At 40.9% G+C, this 25,963-nt stretch overlaps 3 protein-coding genes across 3 annotated transcripts in view; 1 reads left to right on the top strand and 2 right to left on the bottom strand.

Annotated features, from left to right (window-relative positions):
• Positions 1-7,497, top strand: part of frmd5a (FERM domain containing 5a) — a gene marked incomplete at both ends in the record, with an annotated part of 49,712 nt that extends 42,215 nt beyond the window's left edge. The window contains 8 exons of the mRNA XM_079224175.1: positions 418-505; positions 682-770; positions 1,397-1,460; positions 1,582-1,664; positions 2,541-2,615; positions 3,547-3,615; positions 3,817-3,923; positions 6,905-7,497. Of these exons, the coding sequence (XP_079080301.1) occupies positions 418-505; positions 682-770; positions 1,397-1,460; positions 1,582-1,664; positions 2,541-2,615; positions 3,547-3,615; positions 3,817-3,923; positions 6,905-7,497 (1,168 nt within the window). The remainder of the gene's footprint in view (positions 1-417; positions 506-681; positions 771-1,396; positions 1,461-1,581; positions 1,665-2,540; positions 2,616-3,546; positions 3,616-3,816; positions 3,924-6,904) is intronic.
• Positions 7,498-12,409: 4,912 nt separating this feature from the next.
• On the bottom strand, positions 12,410-21,307 carry blm (BLM RecQ like helicase; the record flags this gene model as incomplete). Its single annotated transcript, XM_079223063.1, has 21 exons — positions 12,410-12,690; positions 12,822-13,020; positions 13,124-13,246; positions 13,335-13,530; positions 13,644-13,843; positions 13,972-14,116; positions 14,211-14,401; positions 14,518-14,713; positions 15,771-15,931; positions 16,251-16,357; positions 16,462-16,610; positions 16,701-16,799; positions 16,923-17,036; positions 17,138-17,256; positions 17,371-17,547; positions 18,036-18,691; positions 18,782-18,896; positions 19,026-19,105; positions 19,617-19,752; positions 19,867-20,624; positions 21,213-21,307. The coding sequence occupies 21 exons, from the start codon at positions 21,305-21,307 to the stop codon at positions 12,501-12,503; spliced, it is 4,206 nt and encodes a 1,401-aa protein (XP_079079189.1). The 3' UTR covers positions 12,410-12,500.
• A 648-nt stretch (positions 21,308-21,955) lies between these two features.
• On the bottom strand, positions 21,956-25,204 carry ctsh (cathepsin H). Its single transcript, XM_079223767.1, has 12 exons — positions 25,079-25,204; positions 24,919-24,950; positions 24,618-24,723; positions 24,440-24,510; positions 24,237-24,341; positions 23,830-23,916; positions 23,686-23,741; positions 23,494-23,575; positions 23,324-23,392; positions 23,139-23,245; positions 22,289-22,414; positions 21,956-22,200 (listed from the first exon to the last, which is right to left on the bottom strand). Exons 1-12 carry the CDS (start codon positions 25,140-25,142, stop codon positions 22,131-22,133), a joined length of 975 nt encoding a protein of 324 aa, XP_079079893.1. The 5' UTR covers positions 25,143-25,204; the 3' UTR covers positions 21,956-22,130.
• Positions 25,205-25,963: the final 759 nt, after the last annotated feature.

The raw sequence follows: 25,963 nt of genomic DNA, 5'->3' as shown, positions 1-25,963 counted from the left end.
TTCTCTCTTCACCACCAAATGAACAGCGCTTCTCTCTGAATGAATGAATATATACTTTATTAATCCCCAAGGGGAAATTTGGTGTCGAGTAGCAGCAATTTAAAGACAGAAAATAAGATATCAAAACAGCAGGGATGATAGATATATACAATAATAATACTAATAAAATAAAATAAAAATAGCTTGGATGAAAGAATGATCACATTGATTTGACAGCCTGAACGAAATAAGAGTATGAATAAGATTGTACTGTTCTTATATTCATATTTGATCTTCATAGCCTCTGTCTACCTCTTTAATTTTCCATTTTTTATGTGTTTTTGCTTGCAGAAGTGTTTTGGCCTTTCAAAACTTTTGTGTTGCATTTTTTATGCTTGTGGACTGACAGCTGCTCTGTGTGTTGTTGCTCTCCCTCAGTGGACAGACACCTGAAACATCAGAGCGAAATTTCCTCCAGAAAGCCCAGATGCTGGAGACATATGGTGTTGATCCACATCCATGCAAGGTTTTTCAAGCACTGCTGTACTATTTTTAGAGAGTAAACATGTCAGAAAACAGTTCTGTCCAACATTGAAACTCATGGGACACACAGCACATGCTAAAACACTAGTCTCTTAATTTACGAGTTATTCATGTTAAATGTGTGCGTTGAAGTTATATTTTCAAACTGTTCTCTCTCAGGATGTGTCTGGGAACCCTGCTTTCCTCGCCTTCACACCATTTGGTTTTGTGGTGCTTCAGGGAAACAAGAGGGTTCATTTTCTCAAATGGTGAGCCAAATGTGCAAAATTGCCTGAATGTGAGCCAAAGACAGCACACTCGCTCCTCGAGCACTTACAGGATGTAAATAGACAAACCCTGTACTGCAGGCCTTAATTGTACCTGATTTGACATACATGCTCTATAATATATGCAGGGTGTTCTAAATAAAACAGCATGCGCACTACAACTGGTTGTACAGTCACACTCAACAAAGCTCATCCATCTGCCTCTACCTGTGACAAGAGCCAATGGCTAGCATGTGCACAGATGGCTAATTACACCAGCTTACAGCTACACATTTGAATCAGCAAAATGCTTTTATGATTAATTGAGAATTTCTAGTTAGCATTTTTGGTTTCGTCTGTTCGCTTTTCACTGTAAAAACTCCTGTTACAATAATGAAGACAGACTTTTTACGGTTGCAGTATTCATACCGGCTTTGTTTGGTGGCGTTCAGGTTACACTCATTCTCCATTCTCAGTCTGTAGGGAATATTATCAGTTATTTGTTTTGTCAGCCAAACACAGAGCACCGTGGCTGTTTATGTGATCTCAAAGTGGTTGTCATGAATATTTAAAGAAGCTGTGGCTTTCGGTTTCCGCTTTCTGCATGTCTGACTGTTTTGCCTGGACAGGAACGAGTTGACCAAACTGAAGTTTGAGGGCAAGACATTCCACGTATATGCAAATCAGAAAGAGGTGAGAGCATGAATTGTTGGATGTGGGAACAAAACTAAGATATAAAACTACACTCTACATGCAGTGCTGTTTGTTATATTTTCCTGCACGTTCTGTCATTTTAAACGTGCAGGACAAAAAGATCATCTTGACGTACTTTGCACCCACGCCGGAGGCATGCAAGCACCTTTGGAAGTGTGGAGTGGAGCATCAAGCTTTCTATAAGTGAGTCCACAAATGTGTTCCTTCATTTAATTCCAATGTCCTTCTTATTTTCCCTCACTGTCATGATTTAGTTACCTGCTCTACAGGTTACCGTCACAGCCCCTTGGTAACCTTAAAATCCCCTTCCCTCTGGGTTGTTTGTCAGCGGGAAAATGAGGTGTGAGTTGCATCTGACCTTTAGTGAATGAGTGTGCGCTGGCACGAGACTGCCAGCACTTCCCCGCTCCCTCTGAGATACGGCTCCCCTGTGTCAGCCATGAATAATATTGCGGGTCCCTCTGTTCTCTCCAGCTAAAGAAGCCAGAGGCCAGGGAGCAGTGGGGTAATGAGTCGGGCTGATGGCTCAGGTGATGAAGAGTGTGTGGGGGTTAGCAGGTGGAAGTAGAAGGTGCTTGGGAAGGGCATTGCAGTTAATATGATTTGTCCTTTTGATGACTTTCTGAAGTGGAAGACTGATAATATTGTATCAGCCTCCCACTTATTAAAATATATCTTTAATAGGGAGTCTGGGGAAGTAAAAAGCAAGAGAACATGTGATCTAGATGTCTTTCCGAGAAGCACACATCTCTTGAAAGCAAAATTAAACATTAAACATTAATGTCTAACTTAGTATGACAATACAAACATATTGAATGGAGCCGTGTCAAGGATACAGTGCCTATAGTGGAAGGAGTGGCCATGCATAATTGAATAGTAGGGTATTTGATCCTGTTTTCTGCTTTGTTCTGGGATTAGGAAAGCAATAATTATATGCATGCTTCAACAGATCATATTAGGAGCATATTGTTGTGATAATGACTGGAGTATTGTTTATGTTGTATATAAGTTCATACTAATAGTTTTTTTTGGTGCTTCATTTTTTTCTCATTCCATCAGGCTTGAGAAGTCAAGTCAGGTTCGCACGATGTCCAGCAGCAATCTGTTCTTCAAGGGCAGCCGTTTCCGTTTCAGGTAGAGTACACGACAAGACAGTATGACTGATGACAGGGAGGGGAGGACACTGCAGAACCCCCCGCTGGAAGTGGAGAGAAGTGTTCCCAGAAGACGTGGCCTCCCGGCCTTCTGTGCTGTAACGTCAGCGTACTTTTGCCCGGCGGAAAGGAGTGACACCTCACAAGAGGACACAGAGGGGACAATGAAGGGGACTGATCACATGAGGCACTATCACCTTGTATTAGCTAAAAACCTCTAGTATGACCAAAATATTGCCCTTTATTGAAGGACCAGTTGATTAAACAAAAACATATCTCACTTTTTCTTTGGTGGTATCTAGCTTGGTATGATAGTTTTGTTTTATTTGCTCAGATTTTGAGATATACATTGCTGAGATTTTTGCTTCTGGAGGCAAATTTAATTTTCTTTTCTTTGTTGTGTTCAGCATTGAACATTTTAATTTAAAATGTTTAACAGTAATGTGTGATAATCCACAAACCTGAATCATTTCTGTTGAATTTCCTTGGTGGGATGGTGGCAAAATATGGATATCTCAAAACCTAAGCTGTAAAAAACAAAATGACTTAGGTATATTTTGTAATTTTGCATTAAAAATCAAAAATGCATATATGAAGACTGTATATGAACTAATATCACAAGCCCAGTCTGTTAAATGTTGAGTTTACTGTTAAAGGGCAAAACAATGATCATTGTTTTGATATTCTTGCCTGCAAGTCTGTGTATGCATTTTGTCTGACTGCTGGTAATTCAGTTCCACAAAGCTGAATTCACCGGGTTAATTCAATCCTGATGCTCATGAACTATTGTCCTCCATTGCAGTGACGGCTTTCATAGTATTGGGTGACATTAGGGTGCCTGGTTATGTGTGTATGTGTGTGTGTGTGTGTGTGTAACTCATCCTGAGCATCGTGTCTGTGCTTTATAACAGTGGACGAGTGGCAAAAGAGGTGATGGAGCAGAGTGCCAAAATCAAACGCGAACCTCCAGAAATACACAGGTAGAGTTGTAAACTCAGGAGAGGTCAGAATGTCCTCGATCCAATTGTTGGTTAATCTTCTTCCATTTTCTTAGGCACCAAGCTACTGTAGATGTCTTTATTTCAGCAGCACCTACTCGCTACAGTATGAGTTACCTCTGCTATTAGCTGTTTCTGTGTGCAATGACATTTGTGACTTTTTGTTTTTGTTTGTCTCTGCAGGGCTGGCCTCGTGCCCAGCAGAAGTTGTCCATCCATTACCCAGGGGCCTCGCCTCACCAGTGTACCGCGCACACGGCGGAGAGCTGTGCACATATCTATTATGGAGGGTAAGAATTAGCTTCACTGCTTCAACAGACTTCAACAAGCAACAAATCCCCCACCTGCCATGGAAGTGCTAATGGAAAACTTTTCACTAGGCATTTTGTGTTCAATAGAGGCCTCACAGTGAGTATGTTATTGTTTACACATCAACCTCAGCCACTGAAACATGTAATTTGTTGTTTCCAAAGCAGTCACAATCCCAGTCTTCAGATATAATTGTGGATAATGCATAACTACTGGTAATCTTAAATGGATCAGAGAGCCATTAGTCCTATTTGGAATAAATTTGGATAAACTTCTATTTGTATGAGAAAACACACTTCTGCACAAATACACACACACACACACACACACACACACACACACACACACACACACACACACACACACACGCTGTAACTTGAGCCATTTGGCCCAGTTCATGCTTACAGCACTAGTGGGACATGATGCAGGTGTGTGCGTCAGTCGGTGCTCAACTTGCAATAATGCAGAGTTTCAGAGCTGTGGATGTGTTTGAGTGGTTGTGTATTTGGTGTGCAAACACAGTGGCAGCAAGAGTCACTCATGCAGCCCACCTGCAGGCTATTGGCCCAGAACAGGTGGCCTTACTTCCTCTGCATGTCCTGCATGGCTCTGGGTAAAACCCACGAGTGAGACCCTTTAGCTCTGCCTTTCAAGTACGTACTGAAAGTCTCATCGTCAGAGGTAGGTGTACTGTGTATATTGAGGGTCTTCTTCTCTGGGTTCAAGAGAGCCATATGAGCTTCCCACCCCCAGTGTGTGCTGACTGGGTGTCTTACAGTGGTATTAATACCCCAGCTGAAAATAGTTTGAGTCTTCTACTCCATGTATGTCACTGGTCTGGGTGGAGCCAAATCAGGCCAAGCCAATGTCGACGATTGTAGCACTGTTGCAGAAAGCCACAGTTTGGCCTCATACACTCCTCTCTGTAAACCGCAACTAAGGCAGAACCCCTCGGCCTAACACACACGGCGAGACTGTGGCCTGGACTCCGGGACAGGGACCATAAGGACGGGATAAACACGTGCACGCCGCAACCATGGTTAAGTGTCTGATCCGTATCACTACCCGGGTGAACGTCCACCTGCGTATGATCAACCACTGCTACCGGGATGTAAAGGTTCGCGTGCTGAGCCTGGGGCCTCGCATGCTGGGCAAGGCCCTGGGCGTCCTGCCCCTCTATCCTTCTCTGACGGGGCATCAGGAGTCTGCCAGTGTCTCCCCTCTACCTGGCACTCCGCTGCCCTGCACTCAGCCCAGCATCCCTCCAGGTAAACATCACAGAGCCCGCCAGGGATGTGCTTTACATGGAAGTGCTAATGGCTTTCTCTATTTTAAATCAGCCTCAGCAATGTTGCCGCGGAGGGAGCGACACCATTCCTGTGGTGTTCTGTGCCTCCTGGAGGTTTTCTTCTTAGTGCTTTTGTGAGGGTCATTTAGTTGATTTTAGATTGGAGGACTCTTTTATGTTTGGTTCCACTCAGTATAGAGTACGTCAAGAAGTTTGATGTGTTTGGTGTCAGCGTTTGTTTTAAAGTTAGTGTTTCAAATTAAAAGCTATAAAGATGGGAATTTCCAATTATAGCAATGCTTTTTCTGCTTGCTGCCTTACTTTGTAAGCATAATGGAGGATAAGCTGAGGCAGATCAACACTGAGTAAAGATGGCAACTGACAATCACCCAACTGTCATGCCTCCTTCTTGTCACTTGACAGGACTTTCATGTCAGCAGGGGCTTACACACTGGACACAATTGGTTCTACGTATCCTGCAGTTTTCAAAAAAGTCCTTTTCATGATTTGCTTCCTCATCAAAAGCTGAATTTGAATCCCTTCCCTTTATAGTGAAGGTGTAATGTTGCCGCTTTGACTCTCAGAGGAATATGATATCGTCAGCAAAGGTCTCAACGTCACTGACACGTACACTGCAGTGAGGCTCTCACATACTGTTCTGTTCCTTCAACTGCAAAATGAACAGTAGGGTTTAAAGTAGCAGTACATATTTGTAATGCCATGAAGCATTGCATTGTTACAGCAATATAGGATTCCTGTATGATTTTAGTAACGATCTTGTGAAGTACCTTGATTTTATTAGGGGTATTTAATCAGATGCAATAAGCCAAAACATCTATGTTGTTTATCCATAAACATAATTTACTTCCTCACAATATCAGATTACAAATACTGTAATAGAATATCTTGATATATTGAGCTCACTCCTAGTTGTAGGGTAAATATGTTTGCCTACCTTTACATCTTTGTTTGATTTAATAAGGAAAGATAATTTAACTGTTTGATGCAAATCCAAGCTGGCTGGTTATGTGTTTTCTGTAGGCATTAAGTCTTTCTTTCAAGTCTTCTTAAACTAAAGACGGCAAGCCTTTGTATTTGTGTTTCAAGTCATGAGGCTCTGTTGAGAACATCAAGCATCCTAATACAAGCTTTTAAAACAAAGATTTATATTGATCAATCTAATATTCAAAGTGGGATCAGTGCAGTAACCTCTCCAGCCTGTTTGGTGATTTTGCCTCTGAAAGTGCAACTTTATCACAAAGCAGGCCTGGTGTAAAGTATACTTTAACACTGTGTTCATTGAATAAGATCCACTCATCCAGTGCTAGTGGAACATGATGATTTCTTCCATCAGCTTTTGCACATCCATCATTCTTCAATGACAATACTCCCCCCTGTCCACTTGACTCTGGGGAAAGCGTGATCAGATTTCTGCTCTCAGGGTGGAGACTGTGTGTCTGCTCTGTAACAGACCTCTGCTGGACAAATGGCAGAATAGACCTCTCAGCATTTAGAAGCGCAGCTACAGCAATATATTGTGATGGCAACTCTAGTTTAGATTATGAAAGGCCACATCATGTCAGTAATTATTTTTCATGCTGTGAAATGTGTGTAAAAGTCCTTTTCTTCCTGTCTGTTTCCTTCCCCCTCTTCCTCCATGAACCCCCACACAAGGTCTGGAGTCATTACGTGACAGTGCTCACTCTACACCGGTGCGTTCTGTGTCCCACGCGTCTTGCTTCATACCACGCTCCCGGAGCCAGGCCACAGACGCCAGTGAGAGGACCGCAGTGATCTCGGACGAGGCCTACAGCCCGTCTGACAGCGTCCTGCCCACCCCGGTGGCCGAGCACAGCATGGAGCTGGCCGTCTCGCGCCAGACCAACGGGGCGCCCTGCAGCATCGAGGAGGAGAAGGAGTCAGAGGCAGGCACCCCCATGCGTGGGGAAGTGGGTGATTTTGGTGCGGACGGTAGATCCGCACAGGAGGGTGCAGGGGGGGACTCGGCCCTCAGCGAGGTGGAACAGGTGAATAAATTTGTCTTAAGTGTCCTCCGTTTGCTCCTTGTGACCATTGGACTCCTCTTTGTCTTGCTCCTCCTCCTCATCATCCTCACCGAGTCAGACCTTGACATTGCATTTTTACGTGATATCCGCCAGACCCCCGAATTTGAGCAGTTCCATTACGAATACTTTTGTCCCCTCAGGCGGTGGTTTGCCTGCAAGCTCCGCTGGTTGGGCGGGTTGCTCATTAACAAGTCAGAGTGAGGTCGTAGAGGCCGTAGAGCTCGTAAACCCGTTCGGGGGTCTGAGATGACGGTTAGGACTCCGGAGTGATGGAGGGGAGCCTCGTCCCAACATGAACCCTGCTTCTCTCATCATCCTCCCGCAGACATTCAGCTTGGACCACTCCTGATAACACCGGGCCAGGATCTCTCCTCCCCTTCTCCACTTTGAGTTACCCCCCCCTCCCCCCACCCCACCCAACCGCCTCCTCGTTTCGCTTGTTTTTTTCTTCCTTTTTTCTTTTTCTACAAAGCCAGAGGACACCTTTTGCATTTTTATTTTTTATTTTATTTCAACTCATTTCAGGTATTTTATTTTTTCAAATAACACAAAGGAAAAAAAAAGTAAACTGAAATCAAAGAACTGAGGAAGTTTAAACGGTTTCTTTTTCAAGAACAGAAGATTTCTTTGCAATGGTTGAAAGTTGCCTTCATTATTATTTATTGCTTTTAAACATGTATTTGCGTAAGGAAATGAGAACAGAAGAACAGCAATCGAGGAAGTTGATTCGTCATTAAAATGAAGATGAAAGTGAGTTATGTTAGAGTTGATTGGCCCTTTGCTGTGAAGTCTATGTGAGGCAAAGTATAATATCTTTTGATATTGGTTCATCCCCATCAGAAGTCAACTAGACAGCACAACAGCACATTCACTTCAGCAGGAAGAAACAGATTGAAGGGAATAATGGTGAAGGTTCATGAAACAGAGAGCAGACAAGGTGATTACAAAAGGCCTTTTTTTTTTAGAAGATGTTGATTACTTAATTTTTTTGATTGTTTAATAAAGACACAATTAGCTTAAGTTTCCCCTGGTGTACAAAGTAAACTGATGAAGAACAAAATTCTTTTTATAAGATTCCTTTTAGGGATAAGGTAAAATAAACCAGCATCAATAGTGTTATGTGACCCAGTAGTGTCAGATGCGGTGAAAGAAATATTCATGAAAAGCAAAGGTTTGCTGGCAACAATAGATGATAGTCTAGATAGATGTGCAACGCTCATATGGTTTAAATAATTTAGTACATTTGAATGTGCTCATTTGTTCAGTTGTTCTGTTATTTCTCCTATTGATTTGATTTGCATTTTTCAACAAGTTGAAATTCAACGAATTTCAATAATTTCTTTTTATGAAGAGTTTATGATTTATTTTGTTTCATATCAATCTTGCTCTTAGGTTTATGTAACATACTATATTATTATTATTAGAATAAGAATACTGATGTACTTTTTGTACAAATTAGTTTGTTTCCTAATATATATTGACAAGTTTTCCATGTATATTTTAACAGAACTGAAATGTTATTTTGTTATTGAAGATTAAATTATACCTTTTTTAGAGCTGTGTTTCAAGTAAGGTCAGAAGCATTTATGGAAATGTGGTAGTGGGGACTAAAAAACAAGGTTTTTATTTAGATCCACTCGACACTGATCACACCTCATCACTCCACCAGCAGTGAATCAGCCTTCAGTGTGTGTGCAATTTTAATGATCATTTTAATGAACGTGTATTTGTACAGCATGACGTCTGGAGATATCATTATGCCACCACATATACCAAATAATACAAAAGCACATTTTCATCATTCATTCATTATTTACCATATCTTATTTTACTTGAAGAGTTTGGAGGGGCCTGACCGATACTGCATGTTGTGACTTGTGACCTATCCTCACACTGAAATTCATTTAAGTAGGAAGCAAAATTATAGCAAAAACAATTACTTAAACAACTGATACAAATTAATTACCACATATTTTGATGGTCAATTAATTGCCATATTTCAAGTAATTTTTTGGGTTTCAGATCTTCCAAAATATTTTTCCTGATTTGTTCATCATTGTAAATTGTATATCTTTGGGTTTGGGACTGTTGGTCGGATGTAAAAAGATTTATTTTATTTTTTATATGTCACAAATTATGATTATAATGAGCACTTTTCACTATTTTCGGACATTTCATTGATCGAACAATGAATCAATCTCGAAAATAATGGGCAGACTAATAAATAGTTAAAAAAAAAAAAAAAAATATCAGTAGTAAATTTAAGAATGAACAATTAAATGTGACAGGAAACACAAAGTATTTGGTGGAAGTCTGCTTGACAAACTGCAGTATGTAACGATGACGTTTTCTGAGGTACCTTGTGCACCTTTTTTCCAAAATGATGTACAATAGTATTCCTTCCCTTAATTATTGGCCCAAATATAAAATCAGATACCAATATACCGGTGATAAGCCGATATTGACAGATAATATATGCCCTTCGATTTGTCGGTCAGGCTCTAGACTCTTCAGCCTCAAAGCTCCAGGAAGCAATAACTGCCACGGCTGCTGGATTCTGGGTAAAATCTGTGTTTTGTATTGCGTGTCTACCTCCTGCACCAAGTGCAGGTGTTACTGTGTCTGTATGTAGGAATGGAGACAAGATTCAAAGCTGTGAAGGTTCAGACCGAGAGGAGTGAAAATGAAAAAAGAATATTTTGCCAAAAGGCAAGAAGGACTATAGGAGGAAGGAATAGAGAAAGATAGAGAAGATGGGACGTCAAAGGCCTTTGTGAGAGGTTCTTTGAAAGTGGGATTTACAACACAATTTGGGAATGGAAGGCCCTCAGTGACTCGTCACTCTAATGGCTGTACAGGGTTGCTTGTTTTTTGGCTTGCTATTCTAAATGCCACACTCTCATACCAGCACCTGCAGCTGCTCCACTGAAGGCCCGATGGTGCTACCTTCTTTGTTTGCTTCTGTGTAATCCGAGCGCATCACTCCTCGGCTCAATTGTAGTCCTGACCACAGAGTAGCACGCACTTTGCTGTTGTGGCTGGATCCACTCCTGTAGCTCATTATCCTTCAACTATCCGTGGCGGAGGAAACAGCACTAACATTTCCCCGTGTGTGGAAATATCACATCATTAGAGCTATGATGGCAAGAAACCTGTCATACATACAGTGTAGGAGCTTATGTATGTCAAGTAATAACTTGTAACTTGGATACGTCCAATAAATAGCAATGCAAAGATGAAGCACATTTTTCTTAACGGGGTGGAGCAGGGTGGGCGGGTTGACTTTTTTTGTGTGTATATTCATACATATTTATTTACTTCTATACTGACAAATGGGTCAACATGACAGACCAGTCCAGCCAGGCTGACTGGTTAGCAGGACATTTTTTTAAAGGTGTTTCTCATACATCTATTTAGCATTATGTAGCTTCAGTGGTCTCTCTGAACATGCAACATAAAAAAGAAAAAGGCAGCGTTATTCAAGGAGCAATAATCAGTTGTAAGAGCAAAAAGATGTGATTTACAAACTTGTGTATGAAAAACCAACAAAGAGTAAGTCAAATATGTCCTTTCTGTTTCTATAAAACCACTTTCTAAATTGTTGTTAATTCCTGTCGAACGATGACGTGCCCACTGAGACACTTGGTTACTGTTTGAATTAATTGACAACATTTTATGAAAATCAGTTTTTCCTTAGAGACCTCTTGTGTGGATGTTTGTTCTGCTGTTTTCTTTGCTGTTTCATTGTTAAGTGACAGATTGTTCCTTGTGCCTGGATCCTAACTCTGCAGTTAACCAAAGTGACAAAGATGAAAGAATGGAGAACGAAAGACTCAACATCCCTAACAACTGTACTACAGACTACTCCATCCTTAAATCTCGCAAGATGGGGAAAACAGTGTTCATCTGTCTGAAACTCTTTGTAATGCACACTGGCCTGCCTGAAGTCTTAATGTCTTAATTTGTCTTTGAAGGTTTCCTCCAACAAACCAGACCTTAATGTTACTTTTCAGTTGCTGTGTCCCGTTTACATATTTAAATGATTTTACTTCATGGGAGATTGTTGCAGTTTTGGTAGGATTTGTGACTTTTGATGAACGAGTGTGATTGTCATCCATGGTTTACAAATGAGTAACAGCTGGTCCGTCCCTAAAAAGCAGCAGTGAAGGTACAGCCATGCAAATACAATGTGGTGACGTGGAAGTTGAAGCACCGATTCTTGTGTTCAAATTGAATACACAGGGGATGGACTAAATAACAGAAACACCCACATGGTATTATGTAACAACCAAGCAACAAATCCTACATTTGTGAAACTTAAAAACATGTTTTTATTTAGGCGGTGTCAAAGGCATGTTTGAGGTTATTGCTGAGGTCGTACATTGTGGTGTTTTCTTACAGAACTTTTCTCTGAGGTGTTTGTTATTTTGTCAATTCCATGTTTTAAATGTACGTGATAAAGCACTACATATTTAGTTTTGATGAACGGAATCAAGTGATTTATACATAATTGACTCCCTAAATTTTATTCCTGGCCAAAAACCCTGTCACAGTAATAAGGATGATGCATGTAGAACTGAGGGTTGGTGGATGAAACTGGTCATAACCGAAAGCATCTTGATCTGCTCCTGTCAGACCCTCACACAGTTGCACATACACGTCAATATGTGTGTGTGCATAGCCATGTCTGGTAGTGTGTTTTGTAGTCTGCATCGTTATCCTGGGATTGGAGATTGCCGTTTAATTACGTAATATATAGAAATATATAAATCCATGTGCCAAATCCAGTTCTTGTTCAGTCTGATCCATTCCGAAACCCTTGTTTGTACTGTAGGTACCCTCCTGTACAAGTCAGTATAAAATATTGTTTCTCTCCAATAGTCCCTTGTAACTGGTGCCATTCAATAAAACTATTCAAACTTGAAATAAACTGATTAAAAACATGATGCGACTCTCTGTGGCTTTGTGGTACAACACAAAATCAGCACACAGCTTGCTTTTCTCTAGCAAAAAATAATAAGTATCACGAAAATGTTTAATTAGTCTTTAATATAAAAAGAAAAACTCCAATCAAAATGGAAAATTTGCGACAGTCAATATAACAATTGGACAGACACGACAATAACTGTACAGAACATAAATAAACAATTTTAGAAGTAGTGACAAAGTATTTTCTATCCTAGAAGTCGGATCAGAAGACGGTCTTAGCCCAGATGTGAAAAGGTGGGCTTTAAGAAAGGTCGCTGGTTGGTTTGAGGGGCCGGGACAGTCAGGAAGCCCGGTCTCCTGCTCGCTGATGCGTCTCCCGCGGAGCTCCTAGATCCCCGGCCTGCAGCATTTGACCCGCCTCTGGAGCTGGACGATGACCACGATTTATTGCTGCTGTAGCCACGACTACAACACCACAGCAAGACAGAAGATGGGGGGGAGAAGAGGAAATAAGGTTCAAGCTATATGAATTTAAGCTTCTTGCTAAATACGATCTACAGCTACATGATAACATGTAAGACAAACACATTACAGACCCTTTAGAGTTGGCACTTGTGTTGCCATGGGGTTTTCTCTTCTTGGAATATTTGAAGAACGGAGCTTTCTTTCTCTTCTGACCCTGTGCAGACTGACTACGAAAGTACGTGGAGGACTCTGTGTCGTCCTCCTCACCTCCATATGAGCGGCCTTGTGCCGTGTCTATCCACCCGTCTCCACCGTTGTCAGTCTGTTCCTCTGCGACAGAGATAATGTAGGATTAATACCACAATGTGTAGATTTGGAAGGAAATGAGGTGCAATAACTTGAATAATGCAAAAACTTTATTTTGTTCTCTTACCAGGCAGCTGCCACTCCGAGTATTTATCTAGGACCTGAATGACTTCAGCTCCATACTTCTCCAGTTTGTCTTCCGTCACACCATCAATTTGTAGGAGGACTTCGGGGTCAGGAGAAAGCTTCTCTGTTCATGTGAGAGAGAAAAAAAAAGTTATAACACGCAAATATGAGCTATTTAAAAAAGGACAGTCAACAATTGTCTCAGAATTTACCAGCTATCTTTTTCAAGGTCGCAGTAGAGAAGATGTTGAAATAGTGAATGCCAAACGCTTTCCCCAGCTGCTTGCACAGATCCGTCATCTCCTTCAGACACTCCTGAACCTTCTGCTCTCTCTGGGAGACGTTCTTGTCCACAGCAGCTTTATGTTTTCTGACGCTAGACGCACTCTCGGTCTCATAGAACTCTATCTGCGTTGAGATAAGAGTGCTGGTTAGTGTTTAATGTTTTCTTAAATATATTTATACTTAATCCAATGTTACAGCACTTCATGCTGCCCAACAGTCGATATAAGTCGGGTTACCTGCATGTGTCCAGACAGCACGTTCATGGCTTTGGCTCCAGCGGAGATATACGACACAGCTTGGTTGTTGTTAGTGATGTAGAGATCCTCCTCCAGGACGTTGTCCAGAACCAGTTTTTTGAAGAGACGGTCAGCATTATGCCGATTGTAGGCTCCTCCCATCCCAAACATTCCTGTCTGCACCTTGGCAGATTTAGACCCTGACAGAAAGAAACAATTCCCTGCGTCAGACCATTCACAGTTCACATGGACACATCAGGACTGGACATCAAGCATGATTTTCGATTGCAAAATTAATTTTCATCCCGATCGTGTGCATTTTATTTACCTACAAAGATATCCACCAACATATTCAGTGTCAGTCGGTTTTGCTGAGCAGTTCTGCCAAACTTGGATCCAACTTTCTCGCAGTTCTCCTGAACAAACCTCGCAATCTTCTTCACATCTTCAGTGACATTTCTCATCTTGTATTGCTGCACACAGGAATTTTCAAACATAGTTGCTCAATGAGAAAACAGCCAGGTAGGTTTGGAATTTGTAATGATTAAATAAAGAAATGATTCCTACGTTGGGTTTGGCACAGTTGTCACAGCTGACGTCTGCGTGTTCCTTACAGAAACTTTTGTTGAAGTTCAGTTCCCCAAAGTATGCAAGTAGCTGAATTCTTCGGCACTCCATCATGTTCTCACAGAAGTGCACCATGCTGTGCAGGTTGGTGAAATGAGTCCCTTTGGTGTGTCGGTCACCTTCTCGGTCCACTGTGATTTAAAGAAGAGCCATCTGAGTCTACGTTGCCGAATATATAGTTAATCATTTAGCTTAACGAAAAATCACACAACCAAAAGTAAGAACAGTCTATATTTTTGTAACATACTGCTGATGATCCTCTTGATGCGGTGGACGTCGACGTAGGAATAGAAAAGAATACAGTGAGAGATCTCTCCATCTCTGCCAGCTCTCCCAGACTCTTGGTAGTAACCCTCCACTGACTTAGGCAGACTGGCGTGAATCACATAACGCACATCAGGCTTGTCAATGCCCATGCCGAAAGCAATGGTGGCACAGATGACCTGGCAGACAAAAGGAAGCAGTGAAACTAAGGCAATGTGAACTTTAAATCTGTAAAACAGCTATTGGCTCAGGGTAGGAAATTTACCTATTTTTTAAGTTGCAATTTTTGCCCCCACTGAATCCAGGGGCATTTTATTTTTTTAATTGGGGGCATTTTTTTTTAACTTGTGAAATAACATTTAACCTTTGTTCAAAAGAATAAATATACCTATTTAGGCTCACAGTGTCTGTGAACCCTCTGCCCCCTTACATCTTTTCTATAGCGCCAGATCACAACGGAAGTAATTTAAGGTTCCCTTTCCCAAAGAACCTTATTCTGTTATTAAACAAACTAAACAACCTTATGTTATTGATCTTATCTACACGACGGCATGTCATTTCTGTCTCTCTATGGTCACACGTTTACAGCTCTTCACTGCTCTCGGTATCGCGCACGGCGGAGTTCCGCCCCGATGCGCACAGACACGTGTGCATGCACACGCACACGCACACAGGTGAGCGCTGAGCACACCAGCCGACACAGAGAGTCGAACGATATGTGGCGTGAAAAGTAGAGCGTCTTTGAAAAGCTCCTAGGGTGAAGACTGCAGCACTCGCTCTCCTGCGAGGAGCACCAGAGTAGCTCTCCTGCTCCGGGTTCAATAGAAACGAGCCAAAGTCCTAGCGTACCCAAAAATGAGCCTGCTGCCCACGTGCTGCCCACGCGAATCGCTGAATCTTGGCTTTTTGCCAAAAGCCGAACTCCGCAGAGGCAACATCAATCAAGGCGAAAATTTAAAACATTCTATGGCAACTGGACCGGGTCTTATAGACTACGATGTTTTTGACGAGTTCATTAAATTATCATAGGAAATTTTGGGGGCATTTTTTGCCCCTCTCCTAGTGATATCAGGGGCAAATTTATATTTCTTAGGGGCAGTTTTGCCCTTTGCCCTTGTGTATTTCCGACGCTGTATTGGCTTGCAAAAGGTTACCTTTTTTAAGTTAATTGCTTTGTATCCAATACCATCTATTTGTAATTCTTACGTCAGGTCAATGAGTGAGTGGTGTCCTCACCTGGCAGCCGTCCTGGTTGATCCACTTGGTCTGCACAAGTTCTCTGTCATCGTCCCTCAGACCTGCGTGATACGCCAGAGCTAATATATGTGCCCTCTGCAGACTCTCAGCCATGGTATCACAGTCATTACGGGACAGGCAGTAAATGATGCCAGAGTCACCTGCAACATGCAGATTAATAGACAAAAGACAGTCAGAGAGGGTCTGTAATCACTGACAAAAAATTCCCACTAGGATAATTCAGATCATGGTCATGCATTTATTACAATGCTACTTACAAAAGCAATTAAGCATTTGCCAAAATCATTGATTTTCAATTATTTCTGTTACAAGCTCAAGAATTTGATATGATTTATATAACATGACAGACGTCAGAATGTGTTCACACGTACGAAAGGGGAACGGCATTTTCAACAAAGCAGTTATGGCAGTGTTCCAAAAATAACCAGGATCAGGAAAAAGTACTTCTGAAATATTTACGTGGGTAGTGCTTCTTGATCCAGCCAATGCAGTCCTCGTCGACCTTTTTAGGTTTCTTGGGCAGGACAGCGTACTTCAGGTTTGTTCTGTTGAAGCTCATGGTGAACCTAAAAATATAGCGGTTGAAAAATGTGAAGCGGTTGGTTGTTTGAATTAAAAAAATAACGAAATAGAAATAATTTAAAAGTTAAGACAGAGCATGAGCACGTACACCTGCGGCCGTGTCATATTCAGCTGGTTGAGGATGTCTTTCTGGACACGGGGGGTGGCGGTGGCCGTCAGAGCCATCATTGGCACGCTGGGGAACTTCTGACGCAGTTCATGTAACTTCTTGTAGTCTGGACGGAAATCGTGACCCCACTAAAAGATTTAAGGATGCATGATGAGTCACAATGGCTGTTGCAAAAATAAACTCATACTGCAGATTGTGTATAAAGCAGATGAACACACCTGACTGACACAATGAGCCTCATCTATGACAAAGCGCACCAAAAGGCCTCGCTCATACAGGTTCTGCAGGGCGGAGATCAGCTTGTTACTTGCACTCACCTTAGGGAGAAAAGAGAGGCATCAGTCTTGAGAAAAAGTAGTTACTACTAACTTTATTTAGAGCCAACAAGAATACCCACTCATCGATTCCAACATTCAGAGTTTAAATAAATCATGTCTCACCTTTTCAGGAGTGACATAGAGAAGTTTAATGATGGGGTCTTTCCTAGAGAGCTGCATATAAATCCTCCCCGCCTCACTGTCACTTTTACTCCCAGAGAGGCTTGTTGCTGGAATCTGAAATGAAACATTTCAAATGAACCAATACACCTTCTGGGTACCACACAAGCTTACTGTACCATACTTCATACTGATTCAATAGGAGAATCCATACTTACATCCAGTGTAGTAAGTTTCTGGACCTGGTCTACAATGAGAGATTTGAGTGGGGAGATGACCACAGTGACTCCTGGTGACACACAGGCAGGCAGCTGGTAGCACAGGCTTTTACCCCCACCTATAAATACATCAGATTCAGAGAAATGTGGACATTTCCACTGCTGTTGACATTCTAAATATATTGTTGCATTGCTAGGATAAAACGTTTTTGCAACTTTTGATCACTACTAACCTGTGGGCATCAAAACGAACGTATCTTCTGCCAGAATCGTTGCATTAATTGCTTCAAGTTGATTGAACCTGAATTGATGAAGACCAAAACGCTTGTGGAAAATCTTCATCATCTCCTGTGAGTGGGGGAAGTTGAACCCTCTGAAGCGATCGTGGGCTGGGTTTCTGAAGGTGGGTTCTGCATTGGAAAACATTAAACCGGTGTCAGTAAAATCCAGCACAAAGCCATAAACCTAATCAGGGCCTGCTGAGGGCAGAACAAAGACTACAATCAAGTTGGCTTATTTTATCCAACAGTCCAAAACCCAATAGCATTCAATCAATAGAAGAATAAGAAATGCTAATAAAAAAAAAAACATGATTATTCAATTATCAAGTAGCCGGTTGATTTTTTTTATTTAATCAACCAATTGTTTTGGCTCAAAATTATATCTTTACAGCAGTTTTAGAGTGCAATCAACACATTTAAAGACTGACCAGGTTGGTGAGAAACTGACTTTAAATAACAAAAAAATATATATTTTATAATGCGATACAAATTACAATTCTACAAGTTTTAAAAGTTCAATTTAGAGCAGTTTACTGCCTAAAAGAGGACAATAATGCATTGTTCTGAGAATCTGGGACCAGTACAGGCCAAGATTTTTCCACGCCATGCCGACATACCAGGAGAGCAGATCTTTGCAGGCTTGGTTGCAGGTGCAGGTGTTGTTGGTTTATTCTCCCATGGAGACCTGCTTGATCCCACTTCTTTCACTGTTTTAGTCACGGTGCTGGATTTTGAGGGTTCGTCAAAGTAATCAGGGATATCAGAGTCATTTAAGTCATCGATGTCAAAGTAGTCATTGTAAAAGTCATCTAGTTCTAGGTCTTCTGTTGCGTTAGTGGCTGCTGGAGTATTAGATTTGTTCTGGAAAACAGTTTCTGGCTTTTTGGGTGAGAAGAAGCACTCTGATCCATCCAGGTCTGTGCTCGTTTTCTTTGAGAAATTAAAAGATTGATCTGTTCGGCTGTGGGTTGATGGAGAGTCAGAGATGCTCTGACTTGTCACATTTTCTGTCCCGCTGTTCCTATTATGCAAGGGCTTCGTGTCAATAATACTGTCCGACAGATCAGAATCATAGTCCACAGAGATGACTGAAGATCTCCTGATCTGAGGAGGCTTCTTGGAGTCCACGGGCATAGAGCTGCTGGATGACATAACACTAGAAGTGTCACAGCTAAAAGAAGATTTTCCTTTAAAGCTGGATACAGAAATCACCGGGCTGTCTGGCTGCTGCATCCTAAATGAACTGCAACCACCAGTTGCAAGAATCCTCTTCCTGGGGGAGAAAGGCAAGATGTTAGCAATTATACTGACATTAAATATCACACATAATAACAAAGACGATTTTTCACTCAAATGTACACACCTTTGAGCCCTCTTCAGCAAAAGCTCACCTCCACAGGACAGACCTATAAGTTCATGTTCAGGGATGGTATCAACCAGAGAGCAAATGGTCTGCATAATACTGAAGAGTTGCTCATCTGTGACGTGATCAGAAGAAGAAACAAAAATTAACAAGGAAAAATTAACAAGGAAAAATAACAGCGTCTTGCTTTGCTAAATAAAATGTACACATGATCTAGACAAATCTTTAAAAAGCATGCACCCACTTGTTTTGTCTTTTGAGTGGTTATCAGATGATCCATGTAGTGTGGTGGTGGGTCCCTTTGAATGCACAGGTGGGTCTCTGCTTTTAGCATCGGCTGATTTAGATCTGTTTGAAATAAAAAACTAATTATGTCCCCCTTTCTTTTTTTAAATTCTCTTTTAGGTCAACTCAGAGTAACTAATTAAGAAAGGTTAGAGGTAGACAGGGATTTTCTTTAAAAAAAAAAGCTACCTTTCAAACTCCTGACCCTAATACAAAACCCATGAGTTCAATAAAGGATGGCGATTCAAAATAGGCCCAAAGGTGAGTGTCTTTTTTTTTCTTTCATATAGCTCTCTTCATGCCAACACCCCATGTAGAAATGTCTATGTGTTTTGTTTAAAAACGGCTGGACGAATCTCTTGAGAAAAGGCATTGCCCACCATTCCCGATCAGGTTGCACGTTTTGATGTATTTTGACACACGTGTTGGCAATGCTGTGGGATGTGTAGTGCGTCAAAATACGTGGCGGAAGAAGGAGAATATTAAAGTAAAAGTGTGCTTTACAGCCTTGTTGCACCACAGCCACATTGAATACATTTAAAGAACTGACTTGGTCTCCAATATAGAAGTAGTATAAGCCATCTCATCAGGGATTGGAGATGGGGGAATGTAATCAAGATCATCTTCAGGCTCCGAGTTGTCAGCAAGCTTTATTATCGTCGGGTCAATCCCTTTTTTCTTGTCATCTAAAATGCAAAAAGATATAGCCTGGTTTGTAGTATAATTCAATGCTTTCCAGACCCATATCTGCCCCAAAAAGTACAAATAAAATACAAATGCTGTAACAAACAGCTTCTTACCCGTCTTTCCTTTGAAAGGCTCAAGCCCATTATCAGTGTCCTCTTCACTGTCACTCATGACGTAATTCAGACGGCACGGAGGACGTCTTCTGGTCTTTTTCAGTGGAGAAACATCGGGGTCAAACTCTGCTACTTCCTTATTCAAACTAGGACCTGGTGAAGCTGCAGATTTGCAGACCCTGTGCTCCAGTTCATCTGTTTCCATACGAAATGGTTCACTTCTGGAAAGACCATTCCTGTTTGTAAAACTGTTGCTCAACTGTGGCATCGTTTTTTCTTCACTTAAAGAGGATACTGGATTGGTGCTCTTTCCTGATATTTTTGAACTAAATGAGTCATTTTTGACAGGAGTTTCAAAGTCATCAAAATCATCCCAGTCATCCATCGGGAATCCAAGAGATGTATCCAGACTTGTGGAAAGGCCTCCATTGCTACTAGTAAACTGGTTGTCAGATTTAGTTGGAGCTGTTGTCACCTTAATAGCAGACACTGCTGAAGGAGTCTGGCGAGCAGAAGCACAATTACCTTCTGGGCTGATGGAGTCCGACTTGTCTTTTGAATTTACAGGGAAGAAGTTGTGGATTTGGGATTTTTGAAGTCTCTGAAGCTTGTTTGGAAAAGTCAAAGGAAATTTAGTCACCAAATTGTTATGAGGGTTATTGACATTATTGTTTGCCAAAACATTAGAGCTGATTACCTTGGTTGGGACTTCCACCTTGGTTGTACTTGACGGGGACTTCTTTTTGAAAGAAAAGGCCCTGAAAAATAAACCAGTGTGAAATTATGGAAACACAATCTGAGAATTAAGACCAAAGGCATAATGCCCATTCAATTGGAGATTCAGATAGTCAAATCTATTTTGGCGTTAACATAAATTTCTCATTAAATATGGAAACAAAAACGTATTTCTGTATTTATTCTGTGTATCTAACTACCAAAGAAACATAAACATAGTAGAAATAGCAGAAACAATTGGTAATATATATATTTTAAGCCAGATACGAGTTGCACAGCAGTTGATTAAGCTGCAGCCACAGGATCTCAGATAAGTGATCACAGCCAAATCATTATTCATTTGATAAAACATTAAAGTTAGTGTTGTATTACACTGGATGACAAATTAACTGACTTATCGATGAGTTGCAAGTGTTCATATCGAGGTCTAAATGCATGACACCTCTAGTAAACAGCAACAACACGTTTTGCACATTTAGGTTAGTTGTCTCTGACAAAGCTACCGCGACTCTGTTGTGTTGATAACGAGCGTTCATGCAGAGGAGCGTTTATCAGCTAGCACAGAGAAAAGATACCTGTTAGCTAGCTAGCTGCTGTGACGTTTGACTTACCCCGGTTTGGGTTTAGCCAGAGACAACTTGCTTTGAGCAGCATTGTTGTGCCTCTCCAGCTGCTCCTTCAAGTTATTTCGTGGAGGACAAGACATTGTTGTGTAAGAGGCTGAGCTCGCGAGTGTTAAGTTAGCTTGCTAGCAGTGTGGAGCTCGGCTCAAGCAGCGGCGGCGGCCAGTTTCTTCAGCATTGCTCGAGACACGGAAACAAGACAAGTAACCGGCGGTCATTTCGTCTGGTTACACTTTACACTGTTAGCATAGTTGTCTTCACTAACTGTACTGCTCCTGCTTCTCTCTCCAGGAGTGAGGTAAACAGACTGACTGACAGCGAGCGAGTTTAGCGCCCATTCCACAAACTCTTCCTTATTGGCCGAGCCGAGGTCGAGCTGGAATGAGGGCTTCTGGGAAATGTAGTCTTACGACATGGTCAACGTGACCTAAGACTTGAGGAGGCAGTTGCTGGATATCATACACATGACAGGTTTCTCTCTGGTAAATCCTTATATGCCGCTGAGGTAGAGGGATGTAAAACCCCTTTTTTTTTACCCAAAATAATTATTGTAGCTAAACAGTATTTTATTGAGGCCTTTGAACCACAACATTGCTCTTGGCAGGTGCTGTATTTGGGCCTACTAATATCACCTATTCTTGATTCAATAGTATTTGCAGTGTAGACAACTGCAATATATTTCGGATAAAAAAAGACTCAAACAAACACAATTCTATATTTTTTATATTTTAAGTGCATGAATTGAATGATTGGTACTTCAGATTTGTTGATTCATCTGGAAATTACTTGATCCATAGTGTAAAAAAACACTGTCCATGGAAGCACAGTAGGCTACTGGTTGTATAAAAATCACATGCAGACTCTGCTCTCTTTTCAGCCCTTTTGCAGTTTGCTATCACACAGAAATCACACCACTGGGAAAGACGAGCAGGCAGCGAGTCCGCACATGTTCCTCCCACGCTCAATGAGGAAATATCTGTAAAAGGAGAACATTGTTTTAATCTTTCTTTGGTCAGTATACATTTAGTATTACTATCCTGAATGTGGTTAGATAGAATACGTACCCGTCAATCCCCCAGCCAGATCCCCATGAGTTCTTTACAATCCAGTAAGGGGTGCCACTCTCCTGTCCATACCCGACTGCTAACACAGCATGGTTCACCTTGTCTGTGGTGTTGTGGCATTCAGTGCTGAAAAGAAGAAGAAGTGAGTTAAATCAAACTTTATACATGACTGTTTGGATAAAGAATGAGGAACTAAACACTGTCATGTCTAACTTACTGACAGAAAAGGCCGTTGTAATAGTTCTTTAAATGCATTGTAGAAAATAAAATGTCAAACCAAAAACTATCACATATTTATAAGCCACTGTTTTCTCATACCACATTGATGTGACAGTACTAAATTTCAATTTATCTCAATGTTTGGGTTCCTTTTAGGATATTTGGCGAAATTTGATAAAACACAGTTAATGTTGACAGACGCACACGTAACTTGGCACGCAATCTATGTGTTTGTGCATGTGTCTAAATTGCATAACTTTAAAAAAAAAGGTTTTATTTGTCTTGCAGTGGAATCCGCTTCCTCAGGCTTGTCGAAACAGAGCATTTAGTATTTTAGTAATGCGAGTTCCACCTCAAAGCTAGAGAAAAACTATGGGCTAAACATTATTTGTCCCCCAAAGCAAGCACACTCTGTATACTATTTATTAATCAGATAACATAGGACATATTACGATGAAATGGACTGTACCACCATGACAAGTTTATGTCAATCTAGTGGCCATACCCTCACACACATGCTTATTGATCACCAATTGACAGTGGGCCCTATAAGTGTAAAAAAGCATAACAACTGACAGACAAATCATTTTTTAAGAGCATACTGAAAACTATTTCCGTGACTTCTGCTCACCTGGTGTACACGCCCTGGGAGTAATGCATGAAGTCAGAGGTCACTTCAAAGGCAAGGCTGACAGGGTTGCGTGTGGCGACCGCATCCACCATCCCATTCTCATCATACTGTAACAGAAAAGAAACTTCTCACCAGGTGTTTAACAAAGACATCTACCTCGAAGAGAGCGTCTGATGTTTGCTCACCGCGGTTATGTTCACCACCTCCTTTACAAAGGCAGATGCTAGTCCTGGTTTATACGCACAAGTAGCTTCCTGATTTATCAAAAACATTAAAAGACATTAAAAAAAAACATTGAATGTGTGACCGAAAGTTCAAAGTCAGTTTTACTTATTATTTATTTGTTTATAGTTACAGAAGCGGTGTATGGATAGTCCTTCTCTGTCATGAGTCCCTTGTTGTACATGATGTATTCAAATGCTTGACTGGGAAGACCTCTGCAGGACAAATTAAGATCTATTTATAAAACTTTGACCGTGGTGATGCACGCTGCGGTAGTTATAGGTACGTTATTAAAAGAGGAAGTAAACACAAGTTTGAGTCTCACCCGTTACACCCATGGTTGTTGAAATCCTGAGCGCAGTCGACCAGCTGTTGTTCTGACTAAGTGATATGAAAATGACAATGACATTAAAACTAGGCTACATTTTTCATACAAGTTCAACAGTTTTGATAGAGAAGTGAAAGTCACCAGCGGTACGAGCTTCCCTGTGCCGATGGCGGTAACAGATTCCAGGCATCCGGTTGTGGAAAAAGACCAGCAGCTACCACAAGCTCCCTTTGGTGCAACAAAAGAAGATAACACAATAAGACATTTGATTTCGGGATTGAATATGACTCATAGACCTTCTTTTACAGAAAACATGTCGCAGCAGGAAAAGCACAGGTGCAACTAATAACTTTAACGATGACTAATTGCATACTGTGTGAAAGCAAATTCTAGCAAGCTTTTATCATTTCTTATTGTTTATAATTACCTCAATGTACAATGTAACAATGTAATCTACTGTAAACTTTGAGATCAATAACTGAAGATGAAATATGTGTGTATGTGTGTGTGTGTGTGTGTGTGTGTGTGTTAGTGCAGCTAAGCTTCACCTGATTCTTCACGTCAGTCACATAGTTTCCTTTCTTTCTCCAGTCAATAGAGTCTAGATGTGGCCCGTCGCTGCCCAAGTAGTTCCCCTTGGTAGCTGAACAGTTCTGTAAAAGATAGTATACAAAATAAAGACCCTTGCTGTTAAACAAATTAATATATCCATACGCAAACTATTCATATAGGCCTATATATATGGCATTACCTGTGACTCAGACCAGAGGAAAGTCTTTTGAAATTCGCTGAATGTCATGTCTGAAAACTGGTTCAGCCCCACTGCAGGAAGAAATGATAATAATGTATAAAACATCGATCAACACATTTAACTATGAACAATATGAAGAAAAGAAAAAATAATACATGCAATGACAAGTTGTTCTTACTTGTGAATGTGTGATTTCCTTCATTGTGTTTGTCAATCCTCCAGTGGTTCTCTGAGAAGATCTGGAGTCGTTCCTGGTACTCCTGCATGCTGTACACTTTGTTGTGCTGTACAAAGGGGAGTTATTGCTGTTAATATATATACACAGTAGGCCTATATGAAATATGGGTGATGAATAGTCGGCTCATAGGGTTGTAATCATATTGCTCAAAATTGAGCATCGCACGTACAGTAAGTAACAATGTACGGGATTTTTACAGTAACTTCCTCATAACTAACTGTACACTTGCACAGTAACATACCTGTGCCATCCATGACTTGAAGTGAAACTCGTCTGAAAACAATTCACATTGTTAAAATGTAGCCGATGCAATACAAAGACTTCGACGATAAGAAACGGATAAACAACTGAAAAAGTAAGCGTATGCTTTTGTACGAAAACGGACGAGTGCAGCAGCTTACCTCGTGCAGACAGGTGAAAAGCTGAAGCCACTGGCAGCAACGCAAACACAAGCAAAGTGTTCATCGTGATCACTTCGACTGCTACAGCTTTAGACAACAGCAACAGAGCGAGGTGGTGAAAGTGAAAGAAGCGGACGATGTGTCTGTCCCGAGGTGAAGTCAGAGTTCCCCGACCGACCAAAGTACATAACAGAGAATGAATCAGCCAATCAGTGTCCAACATAGAAGAACATAGAACAGAAGACATTTCCTCTTTTATTTAGGCACCTGAAAACAAGTAGTATTTTTAGGGTTGATCTTGACGTATACAAAGAAATATACTCAAAATGCTCTGATAATGATGTGATGATGGTCAAACCATGTAGTTAGGTTATTTAATGGTTGGATAACGTTTTGTTCTTCTGTAAACTGTACACAAAATAGGCGATATCAAGGCTTAAGTGTACTAACTATATTGACAATAATATTTGAGGAAAGTTTGCCCTCAAACCAAAGATTCATAATTACCACAAACCACAAAAGTACAAAATCAACTAAGGTGGTTCCTGCTTGTTATGAAGCGGGGCTCAGCATTTTAGTATATATATATATATATATATATATATATATATATATATATATATATATATATATATATATATATATAGCATGTCTGGGCGAAATTCTCACAAGAACTCAAATAAATGCCCCGTCAGATATAAACACACATTTGGGGGGAATTGATGACCGAGAGTCATTTTTATTCTTAAATACTGATGAATGAAGAAAAAATTGGGCTCCAGCAAGAAGGGGCACCACTAGGGGTCTATCTGTGCACGTGCCTGTATATATATATATATATATATATATATATATATATATATATATATATATATATATATATAT

This window comes from Taurulus bubalis, assembly GCF_910589615.1.
Source record: "Taurulus bubalis genome assembly, chromosome: 9".
NCBI classification, from domain to species: Eukaryota; Metazoa; Chordata; class Actinopteri; order Perciformes; family Cottidae; genus Taurulus; species Taurulus bubalis.
The sequence above is the reverse complement of the archived record's forward strand: the minus strand, read 5'-3'. Positions and strand labels throughout refer to the sequence as shown.